Source organism: Salvia miltiorrhiza, chromosome 7, assembly GCF_028751815.1.
Source record: "Salvia miltiorrhiza cultivar Shanhuang (shh) chromosome 7, IMPLAD_Smil_shh, whole genome shotgun sequence".
Classification (NCBI taxonomy): Eukaryota; Viridiplantae; Streptophyta; class Magnoliopsida; order Lamiales; family Lamiaceae; genus Salvia; species Salvia miltiorrhiza.
This window is the reverse complement of record NC_080393.1, coordinates 9,447,198-9,466,233: the sequence shown is the minus strand read 5'-3', so window position 1 is coordinate 9,466,233 and position 19,036 is coordinate 9,447,198. Positions and strand designations below refer to the sequence as shown.

At 34.7% G+C, this 19,036-nt stretch overlaps 3 protein-coding genes and 1 non-coding gene across 4 annotated transcripts; 2 read left to right on the top strand and 2 right to left on the bottom strand.

Moving 5' to 3' along the window:
* The first annotated feature begins 2,315 nt into the window (after positions 1 to 2,315).
* Positions 2,316 to 6,243, top strand: LOC130992413 (probable sulfate transporter 3.4). Its single transcript, XM_057917038.1, has 13 exons — positions 2,316 to 2,882; positions 3,151 to 3,199; positions 3,303 to 3,510; positions 3,823 to 3,994; positions 4,135 to 4,200; positions 4,301 to 4,414; positions 4,495 to 4,611; positions 4,699 to 4,825; positions 4,924 to 5,210; positions 5,293 to 5,483; positions 5,566 to 5,651; positions 5,742 to 5,818; positions 5,909 to 6,243. The coding sequence occupies exons 1-13, from the start codon at positions 2,535 to 2,537 to the stop codon at positions 6,050 to 6,052; spliced, it is 1,986 nt and encodes a 661-aa protein (XP_057773021.1). The 5' UTR covers positions 2,316 to 2,534; the 3' UTR covers positions 6,053 to 6,243.
* A 2,105-nt stretch (positions 6,244 to 8,348) lies between these two features.
* Positions 8,349 to 12,415, top strand: LOC130992412 (uncharacterized). Its single transcript, XM_057917037.1, has 3 exons — positions 8,349 to 9,003; positions 9,678 to 9,904; positions 11,794 to 12,415. The coding sequence occupies exons 1-3, from the start codon at positions 8,780 to 8,782 to the stop codon at positions 11,799 to 11,801; spliced, it is 459 nt and encodes a 152-aa protein (XP_057773020.1). The 5' UTR covers positions 8,349 to 8,779; the 3' UTR covers positions 11,802 to 12,415.
* A 1,019-nt stretch (positions 12,416 to 13,434) lies between these two features.
* On the bottom strand, positions 13,435 to 13,508 carry TRNAR-UCG (transfer RNA arginine (anticodon UCG)). The gene has a single exon. It is a non-coding gene; the product is annotated as a tRNA-Arg (tRNA).
* A 274-nt stretch (positions 13,509 to 13,782) lies between these two features.
* On the bottom strand, positions 13,783 to 18,707 carry LOC130992410 (MAR-binding filament-like protein 1-1). The gene is made up of 4 exons (XM_057917036.1): positions 18,299 to 18,707; positions 17,325 to 17,368; positions 17,064 to 17,204; positions 13,783 to 15,855 (listed from the first exon to the last, which is right to left on the bottom strand). The coding sequence occupies exons 1-4, from the start codon at positions 18,549 to 18,551 to the stop codon at positions 14,131 to 14,133; spliced, it is 2,163 nt and encodes a 720-aa protein (XP_057773019.1). The 5' UTR covers positions 18,552 to 18,707; the 3' UTR covers positions 13,783 to 14,130.
* Between the last annotated feature and the right edge of the window lie 329 nt (positions 18,708 to 19,036).

Genomic DNA, 19,036 nt, shown 5'->3' with positions numbered 1-19,036 from the left:
CAGTATAAGATTTCTCAGTGCAATTTATCTTATTTGTAGTTTGCCATATATTTTCAAAGATACATTTTTATGTGGGTTTCCCTCATTGAAAAAAAGTAGTAAGAAAAAGAAAAAGAAAAAAAAAACTTCAGGAAATTGAGTATATAGGTAATTAAGCAAACGAATTTGGTGGATCGGTTCCATTAGATGTTCGTGTAGTCACTGTTCTGGTAAATAATGAAATATTTTATAAAAAATAGCATTAATAATTAAAGTGATTAAATGAGGTTTGCTTGATGGCAAGTGTGGTTTATAGCAGACGGTAATGATGGTTAGGTCAATTAACTTTCAATGGCGTCAACGAGTCTACATACTACACGCACATGGTTGGCTTAAATTTGGAATATTATTTTACCACTATTCACTTCATCATGGCGATAATTTATGGTCGCTAAATTTGAAAAATTAAAATAATACTATGAAGTGGTGGTCACATTTTTTATTTTATTTTAAGTGGAGCTCACAGGTTATCCAGCTTATGTTTGATTGTCTATCAAAAATTTCAAAGTAAAATTTTATCTGAATTATTAATAATTCTCATAATTCACGATTGTCATTAAAAAATTATTTTATAAAGAATAAAACATATTATCATAAAAATGAATTATTATATGTACAAATATATATTATTGAAGAAAAAGTTTCTACCTGATTATGTCTATATATATGGATAAGAAAAAGCCCTCTTCCCCTTATCCTAATAATTGAACACTTTAATAAGGTTTTCAGGATTATTATGCTTTGTTCGTTAAGTATAGACATTTTTAGAATTCATCATCTTAATTATTTTATTGCACTTTACCTACTAATTAAAGGAATACAAATTTGTCGCATAATCGAGTGATTTTTTCTTTGAATATTACCTTAAAAAAGAAAAAAAAATTGAGAATATGAGAATGATGAAGTTCGAATTCTAGATCTCACTGTTTACAAATTAAGTGAAGTCTGCATAGTTTGGATGTTTCCTTGAAGTTTTGTTTCATGAGTTCTTCTTGTGTATTGATAATTCATATATATTTTATTTTTATTCATTTTCTATAGTATTTTTAAATGAGTAGATATACGTCGATCGACGACTACGAGAGAGCCAGCTAGATTTTAGGAAAAAAAAAAATATCTACCTATATCCAGTTATCCACCAATAGATCTACCCAATTCTAATTCAAAATAACTGTAAAATGCAAAATTCATTTACTTTCAACGAGCAGTGCGAAAATAGAAAATCAGCCAAATAGTCAAGTTTTTATGCAAAGTCAAAAGTGCACATACTTTAACATACAGAATGCAATTAATTATCCCCATTTTCAAAAAATTATTTACCTTTTCATAGCATTTAATGTTTGCAGTATATATATTGATCAACAACATATATGAATCTCCAAATAAAATATTACGTTAATACTCAAGTATTTCAGAGATTACACACAAAATTAATTTGGCTAAACAAACACTAAACATTACCTTAAACAAAAAAAAAATAGAGAGATTAAAACATGTAACCTTCTATTACAACTTAGCCACCTCACAAGACCTACATCATCATTACTCTAAAATCAAAATAGTCTCATCGATTAAATATGATTTCTACGCATATACATCTTTAACATAATTCAGATATACATATATAAATATACCGTAGGAACATTTTTAAGGCAAAATTACTCTAATACTTAAAAAATGTGATATATTTGATTAAGATATTTATAATTATGATTTGTTTGTACAAAATTTCATCAATATACCCTTAGAGCATTCACAATGGTGGTGTAGAGGGGTGTCTTAGGAGTGGGCCCCACCTAAGACACACCCCTCTCCAATGCATTGTGTCTTAGGTGGGTGCTTAGATTCCCATTTCCACAAAATTCATATTTCTACATTTTTATTTTTAAAATTCAAATTTCATTAAAATTAAAATTCTACATTACAATAATTTAAATAAAATTAAAAACATAATTAAAATACGCTAATAAAATAAAAAATCAAAATAACCGTTGAAAATTTGCAACGGTCGTTTTTTTTTTTTTTTAAAAGAAAATTTGGAAACGGTCGAATTTTGCCAAAATAGCCGATTTTTGGATATATATATATTTTTTTAAATTAGGCGCGTCCTGGACGCGCCATCTCATCTCCTCTCTCGCCTCGTGCCGTAGCCTCGACCCCGCCTCGCATCTGGGCGCCCCTCCAGCGCGCGGCCGCCTCCTTCGCCCCGGGTCGACACCGCCCTCGACATGGCCGCTGTGGATGCTCTTATGATGGATACCAAAACTAAAGTAGCTTAATAGTTTGGGTGGAAAATGGTAACTTGTGGTAGTATTTGAAAGAGTGAAGGTTCATGCAGAATCTGGGGGTTCTATAAAAAGGGTAAGCAGTCCTCACAAAACATCTCATCCACCACCTTCACTAATCGCAACTTCAACTGAGCACAACCATACCACCCCCGCCTCCGCCCCAAATCACCGCGGTGGTTTGCCTACATCTCCTAGACCAGTGCGAAAATGGGCATAAACTCGAACAGGGTCGATAACTTTTCAGACCACGAAGCCCCGCCGCCGCCGGGCCTCCTCGAAGCTACAAACGCAATGCAAATGCCGTCGTTGGAGGTCCACAGAGTCTGCCTGCCGCCGCTCAGAACCACCGCGCAGAAGCTCCGCCACCGCCTCTCCGAGATCTTCTTCCCCGACGATCCGCTCCACAAGTTCAAGGACCAGACGTGGCTTCGCAGGCTCGTTTTGGGGCTGCAGTTTTTCTTCCCAATTTTCCAGTGGGCCCCCAATTATAGCTTCAAGCTCTTCAAGTCCGACGTCGTTTCGGGTGTCACCATTGCAAGCCTTGCCATTCCGCAGGTACCGTAATCAATCATTCAAAATCCGATTTTTCAGAGCATCGTAAAGTGTTATCTTTTTCTTCTTTGATTAGGGCATGAAGCATCGTGCGTTTAAATGTGACAAGAAATTTAGATTTTTCATGTTTTTTAGGCATGAAATGTCACGTGTTGCAGAACAAAAATCAAGAATCATGCAAATATGAATTTTCTTGATTTGAGTTGATTATGATTGTTGGTGTAATGCTTTTCTTGATTGAATGAGTGTGCTTTGTCCTTGCATAATACAGGGAATAAGTTATGCAAAACTAGCAAATCTGCCACCGATTATTGGTTTATGTAAGTATAAAACATAAATTCTAAGCAAACTCCCTTAATCCTGTTCTGTTCTTTTAACCATGTTTACACAAATTCTAAGCAAACTGTATAATTTCTTCTGCAGATTCGAGTTTCGTGCCACCTTTGATATACTCAGTTCTTGGGAGTTCCAGACATCTCGCAGTTGGCCCTGTTTCCATAGCTTCCCTTGTGATGGGAACAATGCTCAGCGAAACAGTTTCCTACAATGACGAACCAATCCTATACCTTAAGCTGGCTTTCACAGCAACATTCTTTGCAGGGGTATTTCAGGCTTCTCTAGGCTTTCTAAGGTGAGTGTTAAGCTTGAAGAAAAAGTTGTTTACTGCTAATTAAGTCGAACTTACTTTGGAAAATGGGAGCAGCATCTTTTAGCAAAAAGTGTTGTGCAAGAATCAATACACTATAAGCACAATGAAGGGCCTGCATTAGTGAAGATGATTATGCTATGTAAAGTAATCTAAGCTCAAACTGTTAGAAATCATTTAAGAGATTTTGTGTTTGTTTGTTTATTTGAGATGCTTTTACCTTTTAGATATAGTATAAGCAGCATATTTTTTTGTCAACAGTATTATATTGACTTGACTAATGGTGTGAATTTACAGATTAGGATTTGTTATCGATTTTCTGTCAAAGGCGACTCTGGTTGGCTTCATGGCCGGTGCTGCAGTGATCGTCTCGTTGCAGCAGTTGAAAGGGCTACTTGGGATAGTCCATTTCACTACCAAAATGCAACTAGTTCCTGTGTTGTCTTCTGCCTTCCATCAAATAGATGAGGTAGAATCTCTAGCTAAAGATGGTATTTTCTGCTAAGACTATTTTCCAAATAAAACTGATAATGATATTTCTTGATGTAAATAGTCAACAACATAAACTCTAGGCAATATTTGACTCGAGAAGCTATTTCTTGGCTGCAGTGGTCTTGGCAAACCATTGTGATGGGAGTCAGTTTTCTGGCGTTGTTGCTGATAACAAGGCAGATTGTAAGTGGCTGTGATCATCTTCAATAGTTGCTTTGCTTGTTTGTCAAAGGTTTTTTCCCTGACTCGTTTGTGACGGTCTGAATTTCAATGGTGAATGCAGAGCATGAGAAAGCCTAAGCTCTTTTGGGTTTCAGCAGCTGCTCCATTAGCATCAGTGATTCTATCAACCATTCTAGTCGTATGCTTCAAATCCAAGCTTCACGGGATCAAGACTGTAAGAACTCTGCAGTTTTCTCCTAGTATTTGAACCAAATTCATGAATAAAATCTTGATTTGAATCTCTTGTTTCTACAGATTGGAAATTTGCCTAAGGGTCTGAATCCACCTTCTTCAAACATGTTGTATTTTGATGGGCCTCATCTTACTTTAGCAATCAAAACTGGAATTATAACTGGAATACTTTCTCTCACAGTAAGTTCTCAAAGATCAATGCCTAAAAACAAAATAAAAAATCTAAGTCGGGAATTATATAAACATTTTGCATTTGGGAATCTGTAGGAAGGGATTGCAGTTGGAAGGACATTTGCTAGTCTAAAAAATTACCAAGTTGATGGGAACAAAGAGATGATGGCCATTGGCCTAATGAACATGGCTGGCTCGTGTTCGTCTTGCTACGTTACCACTGGTATATATATTTCTTGATTTCTTCCCTTTTCAGTTATGCTTCTTCATGACATAGTGTGAAGAATCAACAGCACTGATGGTGATGATTTGTGTTTCTAGGATCATTTTCACGATCAGCTGTGAACTACAACGCTGGTGCAAAGACCGTCGTCTCAAACATAGTAATGGCTTCAGCGGTGCTCGTGACACTGTTGTTCCTCATGCCGTTGTTCTATTACACTCCCAATCTCATCTTGGCAGCCATTATCATCACTGCTGTGGTTGGCCTAATCGACTACCAAGCAGCGTACAAGCTGTGGAAAGTCGACAAACTTGATTTCTTGGCTTGCTTGTGTTCCTTCTTTGGTGTTCTGTTCATCTCAGTGCCTCTTGGTCTCGCTATAGCAGTAAGTCTTTGCTCAACAACACCACCCACATAAAACTTGTAAAAATCCTCAAATGATGCTAATTTTTAGGAACAAATTTCAGGTTGGAGTTTCTGTTTTCAAGATCTTGTTGCATGTCACAAGGCCAAACACAGTTGTGTTGGGAAACATTCCAAGAACTCAGATATATCAGAATCTCACTCAATACAGAGAAGCGGTTCGAGTTCCTTCGTTCTTGATCATGGCAGTTGAGGCTCCTATCTACTTTGCAAATTCCACCTACTTGCAAGAAAGGTAAGAGATAAGGCCGTGTTCCCACATCACCCGCTGTCAAGAACGACATAAAAACACGTCTAATCCCAACCGTGCAATGCAGGATAATGCGATGGATCAGAGAGGAGGAAGAGTGGCTGGCATCGAACAACAGAAGCAACATGAAATGTGTAATACTAGATATGACTGGTTAGTATTCATCAAAAAAATCTCACTCTAATAATACTAGATTGTATTGCATTATATTATAGATTCTAAACAAATGTTTATCTTGATCAGCTGTGACAGCAATAGACACAAGTGGCATTGACACAATCAATGAACTAAGAAAGATTCTGGAGAAAAGATCACTCAAGGTAAGCAGCACTTCTTGCTCATCTCTCCACGAGCTATCGCCCTTCTATTCGACGTCGTATTGAATCTTTTTCTTCTGCATCACAATGCAGCTTGTGTTGGTGAATCCTGTTGGAAGTGTAATGGAGAAACTGCATGAATCCCACATCTTGGAATCCTTTGGATTGGAAGGGCTGTATCTAAGCATCGGAGAAGCCGTTGCTGACATTTCGTCTACGTGGAAAGCTCAACCTTGAACATCAACAATGGCTTCCACGGCCATATATATATATGAATAGGATGAAGGATTTCTTGCTTTGTTCAAGACCATATATATCAAATATATGTATGCAGTACAATGTGCTCAAATGTACCTAGCTAGTCCTGAGAAGTTTTGTAATCTAACTATTTTCTCTTATCTATTAATTATTAGCTTTGGTTCTAGCTACCATTTGCATTTTGATTATTTCTCATGTTCTAATGTAACAATTGCATAACATCAAGTTAAGATTTTGATACCAAGCATTTGAAACTTCGATCCAAGCAAATCTCAAATTTTAAGAGGGGTTTTGATTAATATAACTTCAATTATTTTTGCAAAAATGAATTAGCATATTGCAAAAGAAGAAAGGAAACTTAAATCGGCATAATGAATGTGATCTTGCGAAATTCAAAGAAACAATTGAAAAAGAACTAGTAGCTTCAATGAATGTGTGATCCAATTAAGTTAAAGAAACATGTAAATTTTGCTTCAATTCATGTATCAAAAACCACAGTATGAATATCAATATTGCTCACGTGGAAATAATAACTGAAAGTTACTCAACTACTAGTATGTGCCCGCTCGTGCGATGCACGACCATCATTGAAATTGAACAATAATTTAAATAAACAAATAAAAATGTTAAACATAATATATATATATATATATATAAGTAAATATAAACATAAATGATCTCAATAAAAAATAAATTATTCACAATATAATCTCAATAAAAATATCAATCTGAAAACATTCGAATTTTCAATTATTGAAATAGCAATTAATTGATTTAATTGATAATGTGTATAAATTTATAAATAAATAAATTATGAAATATCAAAAGCAAGTATAGATGATAATGAGTATCATTATGGATCATATAATATTCTAAGATGTACAAAACTATTTATTTACATATAGTATAACTATAGTTTAATATAGTTTTCGAATGCATATTTAAATCATATTTATGAGGTCATTTTGTTTATGCTCAAATTTTAAAATAAAGTTGCAATGTATACATTTTTTTTTCAATTGGAAAGTGAAAAAATAAAGGGTTTAACATGAGATATGTGTCGTTCATTTTTCAAAATAAAATGTATACAATTTCAGTAAATTTAAATAAATGTGCTACTAAAAAATTAAACTCTTCAATTTACTTTTATTTTTTATTTTTAAAGAAAATCGATACTGATTTTCCAATGAATAATTTTGAAGCTTAAAAATTCGATTTTTAAGATATACTATATTAGTTATTTATCTACAAATTTACATTAATATAAAGTTGACCTTTAAAAAAATATTTTTAAGCTAAAGATTTCTAAAATGAACAAATATAAGTTTCATCATTGTAATTGCATTAAACTGATATAATAAAAATATAAATAGTAAAATATAAAAAATACTGATATATAGTAAAAACATAAAAAATAAAATAAAAAAAATATGGAAAAGGGAATGAAAGAACCGTGAATTTTAAAAAATGAGAAATGAGAGAGGAGATGATAGAGGAGAGAAGAGAGAGGAGAGAGAAAAAAATAATTTGGTGACTTTAAACTATAATAACTTATTGGTTTTAAATTTATTTTTTATAATGTTTACATCAAATTAAAGATATCGTCATTATCTTTAATTTAACATCCATATTGAATATTTTTTTATAAATTAAAGTTGATGATTTTAAAAGAGAATCAAAATTATAAGAAGAAAAATAAAGAGAAAGAAATTTTGGTGGGAAAAAGTTTACGTTAGACTCCTCTTTTATATTATATATAGATTACGAAGTACTCCTAGTAGTATCTTTTTCTAATATTTTGAGTAAGGTGCCCGAAAAGTAATACTCATCCTTACCGAAAAAAATCAATAATTTTCATAATTGTAAATTAGAGGTTATGGTCAAAAACTACACGAACTCTTGAAAAAATTATAATTTTCATATGAATTTCAATTAAATTAAAAAATATATGAAATTTATATTTTTGTTGCAATTTTTACTTAAGTTTGACTTTCAACAAAATTAGAGTTTAATTGACAGTCAAAATTAAGTCAAATATATTATTTTTTGTCTCGTTAGACCTCCGAACTTTTAAATACTCCCCATCATTAAAAGTTAGACCGATATCAGGTGAATTTTCGATTAACTAAGCTCTAATTTCGCCGAAAGTCAAACTCAAGTGAAAATTGTAATACAAATATAAATTCACGTATTTTTTAATTTAATTGGAAAAAATTGAGTACTTTTTTGCCATAACCCCTAAAATTTGAAACCATATTTATAATTATCACAGTCCTAATAAATGAACCAAGAGGAAATATAAAAAACGCATAATATAATACTTCTCCTTATATAAATTCAACTGCTCTCAAACTTCTAAGTTCTTTGATTATTATTCCTTTAATCTGATCTAACTCCACCCAAATCTGCAACCCCGTTTACAGTTTACGCCACATACAATCACTTTTCAATTGTTTCTAAATCCTACAAAAATCCTTCTCCACTGAGTGAATCCCCAAATTTTAGGTTATTCTGTTCAAACCCAGGCGAATTCATGAATTGTTAAATTCCCTGCATAGTCCACCAAAATTGCATCACGATTCAGTCCAAACACTGAATTGAAACCTGAGCTCTGATTTTTCACTTAACGCCCGAGTGAAAATCGGGAAAAAGTTTGAATTGTGGGGGAATTTTGAGAGAGGAGAAAAAAAGAAGAAGAATTAAGTCATGTTCTATGGTTCGGTGGTATGGGATCCATGGCTGATAGTGGCGCAAATCGTGTGCCTCCAGTGCCTGTACTACCTGGCGCTGGGGGTATTCTTGTCAATTCTGGTGGGCACTCGGGTTTCGAAGATGAGCCTTGTGTATTTCTTTGATTATGCCACGGTTGATGCCTCCACCGTTATTGGTTGGGGTGTGATGTCTTCCATTTTTTTCAGCTCTATTGCGGGGTAAGTTTGATTTTGATGCAATTTGTTGATTTATTTTATGTTTGGTGGCACCATTAGCCTTATGCAACAGCTGTTTAAGTACATCTTGAATCCTGTTCACTGGGATTGAGTCAATCATGATCTGGAATTAAGTTATCATGCTTATATTAAGTGCAGGAGATTAGCTTCTATATGGATGTTAGTGCTGATTTTGCTTTGCTATGTAAAGGATAACGATCCTTCATATAAATAATTAAGATGGTATCATTTGTGTAATTTATGAAAAGGGGTAATTTTAGGGGCGTGTTGTGAATGTCAATTTAGGTGACATTGCTTAGATCTATACATTTGAAGGAAAAGGAAGGATTTCGGATAAATTTGGGCGTATTTGCTAACTTTGGACTGATGTACTCTGTCTTTTTCCCGAAGTCGAACACTTCCACTGGGGGAAGAAAAAATGACGACCTTAGAGAATATTCTGGATAAGTAGAACAGAAGGGATTTTTTAAATATAAAAATAGTCCAAGGTTCTTTACATTAGCTTCATTGCCCAACCTCATTTATTGAATATGACCTGGTATGTGGAGAAATTTCCACTAATAAGCATACCAATGGTCTTTGATTTAGATGAGTTGGACTCCTGCACTAAATCTGAAGATCTGATCTTGACAGTTTCTTACTTTTACTTGAAACAGAGCTGGTTTTCTAGTCTATTTAGTTGAAAGGGCAAAGAAGTGCCTGGATTTTTGTGCCACCCTTTATATCGTTCACCTCTTTATTTGCACCATATATGGAGGTTGGCCTGCATCAATAACATGGTGGGTTGTAAACCTTACGGGCCTTACAGCGATGGCGTTATTAGGTGAATATCTGTGCATGAGACGTGAATTGCGAGAAATTCCTATCTCAAGATTTCGGTCAAGTAAGCCATTTCTCTGTCTTGATCTATTACATTCAGACAATAATAGAATTATTCTTATATTTGCTTGTTACTCAATTCATTGTTAAAACTAACATCTCTGATTGCATTATTTTAGTTTTGTTCACCTTCAACATCATTGGCTTGCATGTTCAGCTTATGAATCATGATTATGTGTCCTCCCTTCAATTGTTTAATGTGCTCTCAACTTAATTTTCTTCCTTACACTTCAGGTTACCTTGCTAGCATAGCTTAAATTTCGATTTTCTTCACATTTATTGGGCATGAATTTACTAATTCTGGATTAGTCTATAGCATAGTGCCATAGTCACGTAATTTATTTGTAAAGTCATGGTACCACAAGAAGTTTCTACAAATAGAACATATGTAGACTGTAGTTTGGCTACTTCACTTAAAAAATAAGTAGTTCCGCGGCTTCCGCCACTTTACTAACATTATTTGTTATAAGGGAGAATGTGTTGAATACTAGCTAGTGCATGAATGTGGACGACTGATCTTGTTATCAAGTAGTCATTTTTCTAAAAACTAAAATAAAAAGAAGTTTGTTGAAAATCACTTGATAGTACTAATTAAACTCACCAGATCTGTATAATTATCACTCAAGGTACTTTAGTATTTCAGTGGTATATCCACCCACCACATAGCTTGCACAAAATAGAAGAGTGCAGATTACTTAATCGGAAGATGTATGTGTATATATGAATATGAATGTATCCGCATATTGAGATAAGACTTTTAATCTAGCTGTTGGCCATCTGGTTACCTAATTTACCTTTCGTACCCCTTTTGTAACTGAAGGTCTATCGTTTTGATGTCGTCATTTGTACATTAATTGTGTAAGATCTAAAACATTGTGGTGATTTTCCAACCCAGATACCTGCTTGGTCTTTGGAATCATATTTAGGAACTAATCTTGAAGTCATAGGAAGTTAAGCACAGAAAAGGAAAGACAAATTATAATTTAAAAAAAAATGATAAGAAGGGAAGAGTGGCATAAACACAGAGACACACACAGATAATAGGATCACAAGGCTAGGTTATAGCCTGTAATTTCCAGTGTAAACAGTGAAGGATTTCATTTAAGCTCAACTCCGATGACCAATCACTTGCCTTTGAGAAAACAATTTTTCCTTATGAAAGTACAAAGGGTCAAGTCCAAAACAACATGGGGCAAAGATCAATAATTAACTTACAATATTTTTTGTCAAAAGTGTGACTCTTACAGTTTTTAAGTAGAAGATAGATTTCTGTATTAAATTATGTCTTCAGGAAAATTCATTCGGATGTCTTTAGGTTGATGTAAACTAGGAAGAGCTTAGAATCCAACTATAGCAAAAATCATGCAATACTTCCAGTAAGAGTCAGGCAAATATCTTGATGTAAGAGTCACACTTTTGACAAAAAATATTGTAAGTTAATTATTGATCTTTGCCCCATGTTGTTTTTAAGTAGAAGATAGATTTCTGTATTAAATTATGTCTTCAGGAAAATTCATTCGGATGTCTTTAGGTTGATGTAAACTAGGAAGAGCTTAGAATCCAACTATAGCAAAAATCATGCAATACTTCCAGTAAGAGTCAGGCAAATATCTTGGAGTTGTCTTACATATGGTGGTAGTGATAGTTGCCTTGGAAAGCAGTTGGTGTATTTGGGTGAGTTTGTCAAAAGTTTGCATGCTCGTTTATACATAGTTTGATGTATTTAATTTCAAGACATGTCCAATAATTCTTTACTGAGGTGGTATTTCAGTCTCTCCTTCATTTCACAATCTTTGTTACTGCTCTGCAACTATCTGATAACTATGCTACCTCACTGAAACATACAGTCATGTTATAAATATATCCGAACATGTCGCCTTTGAAATCGTGCAGGTGCTTGATAAAAGAGAGAACGAGTCTTGTGAAGCTGCTGCTCATGAGATGGCAAGTAAAGTTCATATGGTCGGACACATTCATTAAAAGCAATTTTTCCAGCAGGAGTTATGAAGGTTATTGCATGTTCTAGTGGGTTAGTGCATCTGACTTCAGATAATACGGAAATGGCTGAAGTATGTAATGAAATCCGAGTGCGAAACTTTTTTCTTAGTGTATACATATATTCATTTCATGTAGCAACCAAATTTCGAGAACTGTTAATGGTGCAGAGTTGGTCTTGGGGCTGGCCGGGGAGGGTGCCCCCGACCCTCTCGACTATTTATGATCCTCTGGCCCTTAAAATTTCTGAACCAGCACAGCCTTTGTGATGGTAATGGGCTAAAGCAGGATTTGAAAATGGTGGCCTTGTTTACGAACCAGAAATTTCGGGTCAGGACCCTAATCGGACTGGCTTATGCTAGTTATGGGCTCGTTCCAGAGCTGATGGGTTGTGTTTGGTTCGGTTCTATCTCTGATTAACCTGTGTGTTTTCTTCATGTTTGAATCAGTTAGATTTGAATAATCGTTGGACAACTACTAGTTTCATCAAATGAGTTTGAATGAATTTTTATGGAGTTGAGATTCGCGTAGCATAGAGTAACTTAGGTAATTTGCAGCTCTAGTCCGCATGCTATATTGCTATTGCAACGTGAGAGATGTATTGTACTACTCCCTTCAATTCATATTATAAGTCTTCCTCAGCTTTGGCACACATATTAATAAATACAAAAGTTGCCCAATTTAACCTTAATTAAATGATAATTAATTAAGTTTAAATACAATTTCCCAGCATAGTGACAAAAGGGAACGGTGGATTCAGAAATGGACCGGCTTACTATTAAGTATATTTTCTTATATCCAATTAATGTCTCCTTAATAAATAAGCTTAATTATGGTATATAATATCAGAACGACTTATAATGTACCCTCTCAAGAAAAATGACTTAATGTAAGATTAATCCAGAATACTAAAATGACTTATAATTAAAATAGGAGGGAGTATATTTTAATAATGAGGTTGCCAAATTTAATTAGAAATTGAATTACTGTCAATAAATTTATGCAATAAAATAGTAAATAAATAGTTCTAGATGTGAATTGTGATGTAGTTGTCCAACTTCTACTCTTTTTGTCTACGGAAAATTGTAATGTGGTTTGACAATATGAATTTTAATACATGATTGTGAGATGTGTATAAAGTAGAGTAGAGGATCACCAAAGCTAAGTGAAGAAATGAACATGTCAAAGTTGATGTGTTAAATAATTGAGTGTTTTTGTAAATATAAGTGTGAATATAATTTAAAATAATAGTATAAGGGATAATTTTTTAAAAACAAAATATTACTCCAATGAATAATATGAGTGTAATAGAATTTAAAATATGATTGATTTTTTTTGTAAATATGAGTGTGAATAGAGTATAATTTTGATGGACGAATAAAAGTAGTGATAAAACGGATTTTTTTTTTAAAAAAAAGTAGTGATAAAACTATACTCATATTTATGGATGGAAAGAGTAAATAATAATTCAAAAACTTTAAAAGTAACTGTGGTCGAAAGAGTAAATAATAATTCAAAAACTTTAAAAGTAACTTTGGTCGACCACAGTGGGAGTCGAACCCACGACCTTTTGATCCGAAGTCAAACGCGCTAATCCACTGCGCTATGCGGTCCTAGATGATATACGCTTCCTACAAATATTATATGTATAGTACACAAAAATTATCTAACGATATTATATATTAGGATAATGAGGGCCCAAAAACACTTGTAGCCCCACAATAAGTTCTTTATTTTGATGATACACTGTTAGTACGACAAAATTCTATCGCTTTTTAGGACCAACTAAATTTTATCCGAAAGGTCATCTTTCTAACAATTTTAACTAACTGAACGAGATCAGCAAAAGTTAATAAAAATATATATTCATTCAAAATACGCATTTCATAATCCAAACACTCAATCATATCAATGCACACAAGTTCATTTGAATATATCATTTCATTGCATGATTTATATCCAAAAAAGTAAACGAGCTCTGCTCATAAAACGCAATTTGTATGGATAAAAGGAAAGTACATCGAAATTCATAGGTTTGATCTCCGAACCTCTGAATCAAATGTTAACGTAAGCTGTGTTTCTACTTACAGAGATCGCCCACAACAAGATACTATGTCATGTAATATGCTACAATTATGGAGAATCTTTCCAGTTGAAGTTGAAAAAAACAATGCAGCTACAGACACTTCTGCAGTTTCATGAACAACAAAAGCAAGTACCGTCATGCTTCGTTGACTATGAATCTTTTTGCTGGGGTTTAGCCTTTCTCCTTCGCTGGGTATTCCTTCTGCCTGAAGCTGCAGCTTTGCCCCCCATGTCGACCTTTTGTACGTGTTGGACATCACCTGCAGTTTTTGAAGAGTTAATTTGACTCATTAGCCGCAATATCTCTCCCTTTGCAGAGGCCAGTTCTTCCTCCAGTTTCTTTCCTCTGTTCGTCAAACTCTCCCTTTCTTTCCCGAGTTTCATGACCAGGTTGTGGGCGTCTTCCAAGTGTACCTGAGATTCTTGGGAAGCCTGTTTCTGCACAGCAATGAACTTATAAAGCTTCTCTTTCTCGTCTTCCACGCTCGAAATCTGAGAATGAGCAAGCTCTAACTCTCTGGAAAGCATTAGTGCATTCTGATTCACATCATTGAGGAACTTAGTAGCCTCTTCTAATTCTGATTCAAGACTTTTTCGTGCTTCTTTGTCTCTCAAAATTTGGGTCTCCAGATGCATCAACTCTTTGTTCAGAGTAGATACAATTTTCTTTTCTTCGTTCAGATCAACTGTTGCGCTTTCTACTTTCCTAAGGGCATCAATGAGTTCCTCTTCCAAGCTATTGCATTTCTGCAATGAGGCAGCCAATTCTGTGGACATAATTTGCAGTTCTTCTCTCGATTTCCTGAAGAGATCATTTGCAGAACTTACTTCTTTGGATAAGATTTCTGCACCCTGTTTAGCTTTCTCTAGTTTCCTGTGTAATGATTCTCTTGCTTCCCTGAACTCAGCCTGAACTTTGCAGACCTCATCTTCAAGCTCCGAGCACAAACTTCTGGACTCTTGCAATTGTTTAGCCAGGTCAGAAGTTTCATATCTTGATTTCTCCAAAGTAGCCTGTGTGATTCTAAGCTCCTTTTCCAGAATTTTCATATTTTTTAATTCTATGTTCAGCATTTCTTTTAAATCGTCTCTCTCCTGTGTCAAAGCAGCTATTAATACTTCGTCTTTCTTCTTGTCATCCAATGAGCTCTTAAGTTGTTCATCAAGCAGGTGAATTTTTCCCTCTCTTTGTCTCAAAAGCTTTGCATCTGAAGTTGACTTCTTTTCCATGGAGGACTTGAAGTTGTTATATTCCATTAAAATGGCAGCAAGCTTCTTGTTGGATTCATCTTTCTCAGCCTTTAAAGTGTTTAACTCCGCATCCAGTTCATGCACCATCTCATACTTCAGTTCCAACTCTTTTTGATTCCTCAAAAGTACATCCTTCAATTGCTTGTTCTCCGACTCCAAACTAATTAGATGATCCTCACATTGCTGATATACGGAGCTGAGCTGATCCAGCTCTCTATTTTTGTCGGCAAGGCTACAACTAAGATGCTGAATAGTATCTTCTTTATCCTTGATATCCAATGAAAGCAAGCCCATCCTTTCTTGCAAGGCTCCTACAGAATCTAGCTTCTCCTTCAGCTGCTGTTGGAGTTGCCTTTTCTCATCCCCAGCATTTTGAATGCAGTGTTCTAGGTCATCAACTTCGATAGCAAGCTCTTTGACTATATTTTGCTCCTTTTGCAATTCTTGACCGAGGTTTGATATGGTATCTGTGGCCATTGCCAGTTGATTAACTAAAGACTGATGCTCCGCTTTCACTCTTCCAAGTTCCTTATTTAGAAATTCCTTCTCATTTATTAGTTCTTCCTCAAACTTCTTCTCCAGAGAAGTAATAGCAGCATCTTTTTCCTTCAGTAAATTTTTCATCTGTGCCAGAAGCAGACAGCAGAATATAAGCAAAGAAACCAACAAAATTCCAAATTAAGGATTGCACAACATTCTGGAATGTAAAAAAAATATACTAGAGAGATACTTATTTGGTGCTAGAACCAGGAAACCAGGGAAGCATAAAGAAGAATCTAACTTAAAACTTAGTGGGCACATTCAGCTTTCCAATAGAAAGAAGGTACATGGGTCTTTGGCTAAGCTTATTTTAGACAGTTTATAAGATGTAATGTGTCAAGAGCTTGTAAGTTGTCAAAGTATTTGGATAATAGAGCTTATATGTTAGAGAGAGAATTGTGATTTGTGAGTTAGAGTGAGAAAATTGAGGAGATGTGAAATTCGAATGGTATATGTTGGAAATAACAAATCATAGTAGGGTTATCTTTGTAAAGTGATTGTTGCTTATAAGATCATAAGAAAATAAGATGGAGATGGGAACTTATTTTTTTGGGAGCTTATAAGTTGTTGGCGCTTATTTTCAAAGCTTGTAAGCTTAGCCAAACACCCTCTTAAGAGTGATCATTCAATAGAAAGATTCCAAATCTTCATGGGGGGTGAATGACGACACTAGAAGAGTCTCATCATTCCTTTGACTTTTGGCAAATAATGAAGCACTTCCAATCAAAGCTTAATGGAAAAACAAACTTAGCTTGACATGCACTGCAATGTATGTGTGTGTGTGTGTGTCTATAGATATGTATGAGCACAATCACATTATGATACTTACAGCAAAAAACTTGCCGAGGAAAAAAGGAAGATAGTGAACGTCTATGTGCACAAGAAGAAAAAAAAGCAACCGCCATCAAATCTGGAAGAGATCTAGCGTCTTGATGTAATTCTATTGACATGGCAAGATGATATATGCCTATATCTTAGTATGAGTATTCCTTATTCAGTTTTAGTTATAAATAATTAATGGGGATTATGGCTTAGGTGAGTTACCTATTTTACAATTTTCAGCTCTGTAGCTCGGGACAGAGTTTCAGCAGAGAAGGAAAACTCCTGGTTGTAAACTTTTAGCTACTCTCTCAGTTTCAATTTGGTAATGTAGGTTCTTAAAGATTAAGTTTCATTTACTACATTAACGAACATATCCCTTGCCTTTATCCTCAGTTTTTATTCGCCAACAGTTTTTGGACTGACATTAATGTTATACAAAATAATACTATAAATCTGTTGAGATTACTTACGTGTTCTACAGTAGCATCTGAAATGGCCTTTTCCTTCTTCTTTGATACAAAAAGGGCAGCAAGCACTCCTGCTCCCAGAATACCGAGTAAATTGAGAATTGAGAAGAAGGGGTGCCCTGATGAATGTCCCTGAGCTAATATCTGGGAACAAGAAATATGCACATTAGCATCCATGATAGTATAAACGACAAACAAAAACGAGAATCAGATGACCAAACCAGCAGTTATATAACCCTTTTTACTATAGACTTTGATGCAGACCTCTATATTTTGATTCAGGTCTGGTGCCGTTAATGCGGTACTTTCTGAAATAGAAAAGGTATTATCAGTAATGGCTCAATAAAGTGGTTTAAACTTTAGCATTATTTGAGCAATGAATTAAGAATGGATTTTGTAGCTCGAGTTTCAACTGTTTTCTACTTGGTTGAAAAGAAAAGACCAAAACAATGGGAAGGGAAAGTCTGAGAAGGTTGGATTATCAAATGAGACGCAGTGCACAAACCAGATGATAGGAAAAGAAAGAAAAAATTCAAGATTATGAAGTGTACTTAAGAGGCATGCAATCAAATCACTTCAGATAAGGAGTAAGTGAGTAACAACAATATTATGCAGCCCAAATGTTAAAAACCAATTCCGTATGTGCAATCACAGATAAGGAGGGATCCTCATAAAACACATTTCTACAATATCATCTCAAAGTATCTCAAAATGCTTATAATGCAAACTGGAAGCAGTCAAAAGCGCCTGAGAAGTATAGTCAGCAAAGTGCAATAGGTCATATTGAAAGAAAGAAGAGGCACACTCCGGTACATCCGCTCTAATTAAATCTTGATTGTGATTAATAAACCCTAACACGAGAGTAGAGATTAATAAATCCTAATTGGGATGGATGCACAGTACACCCCGACGTACAAAAGTTTTTGCCAAGAAAGAATTACTCTAAAAGGGTTTCTTCAACTGCAACTCGCAACCATCATAATTGGCCATATGCAAATATGAAACATGCATTATGAGAAGCTACATTGGAACTGAAAATTAGGTCACCATCTCCTAATGATCAGCGATATTATCACCTTTAGCAATCAGTAGGAAGAGAAAACGCAATCAATCATAATAGTAGCAATTCAAGAATGCCATCAAACGTAACAGCAATAACTTGAGAAATATCTGCAACTAATTAAACTTTACTTAGCAAAGAGGAAACACAAAAGAAACGCGCAGAGTCCGGCGCCGACCTGCAGCAAGGGCGTCAATCGCGTGAGCCCTCATTTTGAGAAGGCGAATAACGGCAAAACCCATGGCAAGAACCACTCTCCTCGCGCAAGAATTGCCGCCTCCTCGCGCGGGAATTGTCATCGCTTTCTTTCCTCGAGAGGGCGCGATTCTCAAGGAGCACGGCAGAAATGGCGGTTGCGAACAACATTTGGAAGAAGATGATGCGGAGGTGTGGCGGAGCGCAAAGCTACAAGCCCCAGCTGCAGAGCTCATTGTGTGTTTCTGTTGAGTGATATTTTGGGCGGTTGTTGCATCAAATATGGCATGAAACAACTGCCAATACTCTGTTTGGCTTCCGATTAAACATTCAGTAAATCTAGGTTTGACTATACACCCTGGTATTACTTAATAAAGAAAATTCTGACTCCCTCCCAATTTGATCCTCATTTTCCATATTTAACGTCATCTTTCAATAGCTTTTTTTTTTAAATAGAAAATTAATGTATAACAAATATCCTCTTAAATTCATTAGTAGTATTTTTTTTACGGGTAAATTCATTATTTATATTAATTGTTATTGTGATTCACCAATAGCTATCTATCTTCTTACTTGAAAAAGAATATCTTTTTTTTTCTTTATTAATAAATATACCTTCAAAATAATTAATTTATCTTTCCTAATATAAATGATTCATTCCATAATATTTGTATCCAAATCTTGTGGCATATTAAATTGAAACGAAGAGAGTAAATATTTT

Bases quoted from the DNA above. Each gene is read 5' to 3' on its own strand.
- LOC130992413 (XM_057917038.1), top strand. From the start codon at position 2,535: ATGGGCATAAACTCGAACAGGGTCGATAACTTTTCAGACCACGAAGCC. The intron at 4,201-4,300 runs GTAAGTGGCTGT...TGGTGAATGCAG, and splicing joins TGCTGATAACAAGGCAGATT to AGCATGAGAAAGCCTAAGCT. The intron at 4,612-4,698 runs GTAAGTTCTCAA...GGGAATCTGTAG, and splicing joins CTGGAATACTTTCTCTCACA to GAAGGGATTGCAGTTGGAAG.
- LOC130992412 (XM_057917037.1), top strand. From the start codon at position 8,780: ATGTTCTATGGTTCGGTGGTATGGGATCCATGGCTGATAGTGGCGCAA. The intron at 9,004-9,677 runs GTAAGTTTGATT...TACTTGAAACAG, and splicing joins TTTTTCAGCTCTATTGCGGG to AGCTGGTTTTCTAGTCTATT.
- LOC130992410 (XM_057917036.1), bottom strand. From the start codon at position 18,551: ATGAGCTCTGCAGCTGGGGCTTGTAGCTTTGCGCTCCGCCACACCTCC. The intron at 17,369-18,298 runs GTCGGCGCCGGA...TTTCTATTTCAG, and splicing joins GATTGACGCCCTTGCTGCAG to AAAGTACCGCATTAACGGCA. The intron at 17,205-17,324 runs GTCTGCATCAAA...TCTTGTTCCCAG, and splicing joins ACCTGAATCAAAATATAGAG to ATATTAGCTCAGGGACATTC.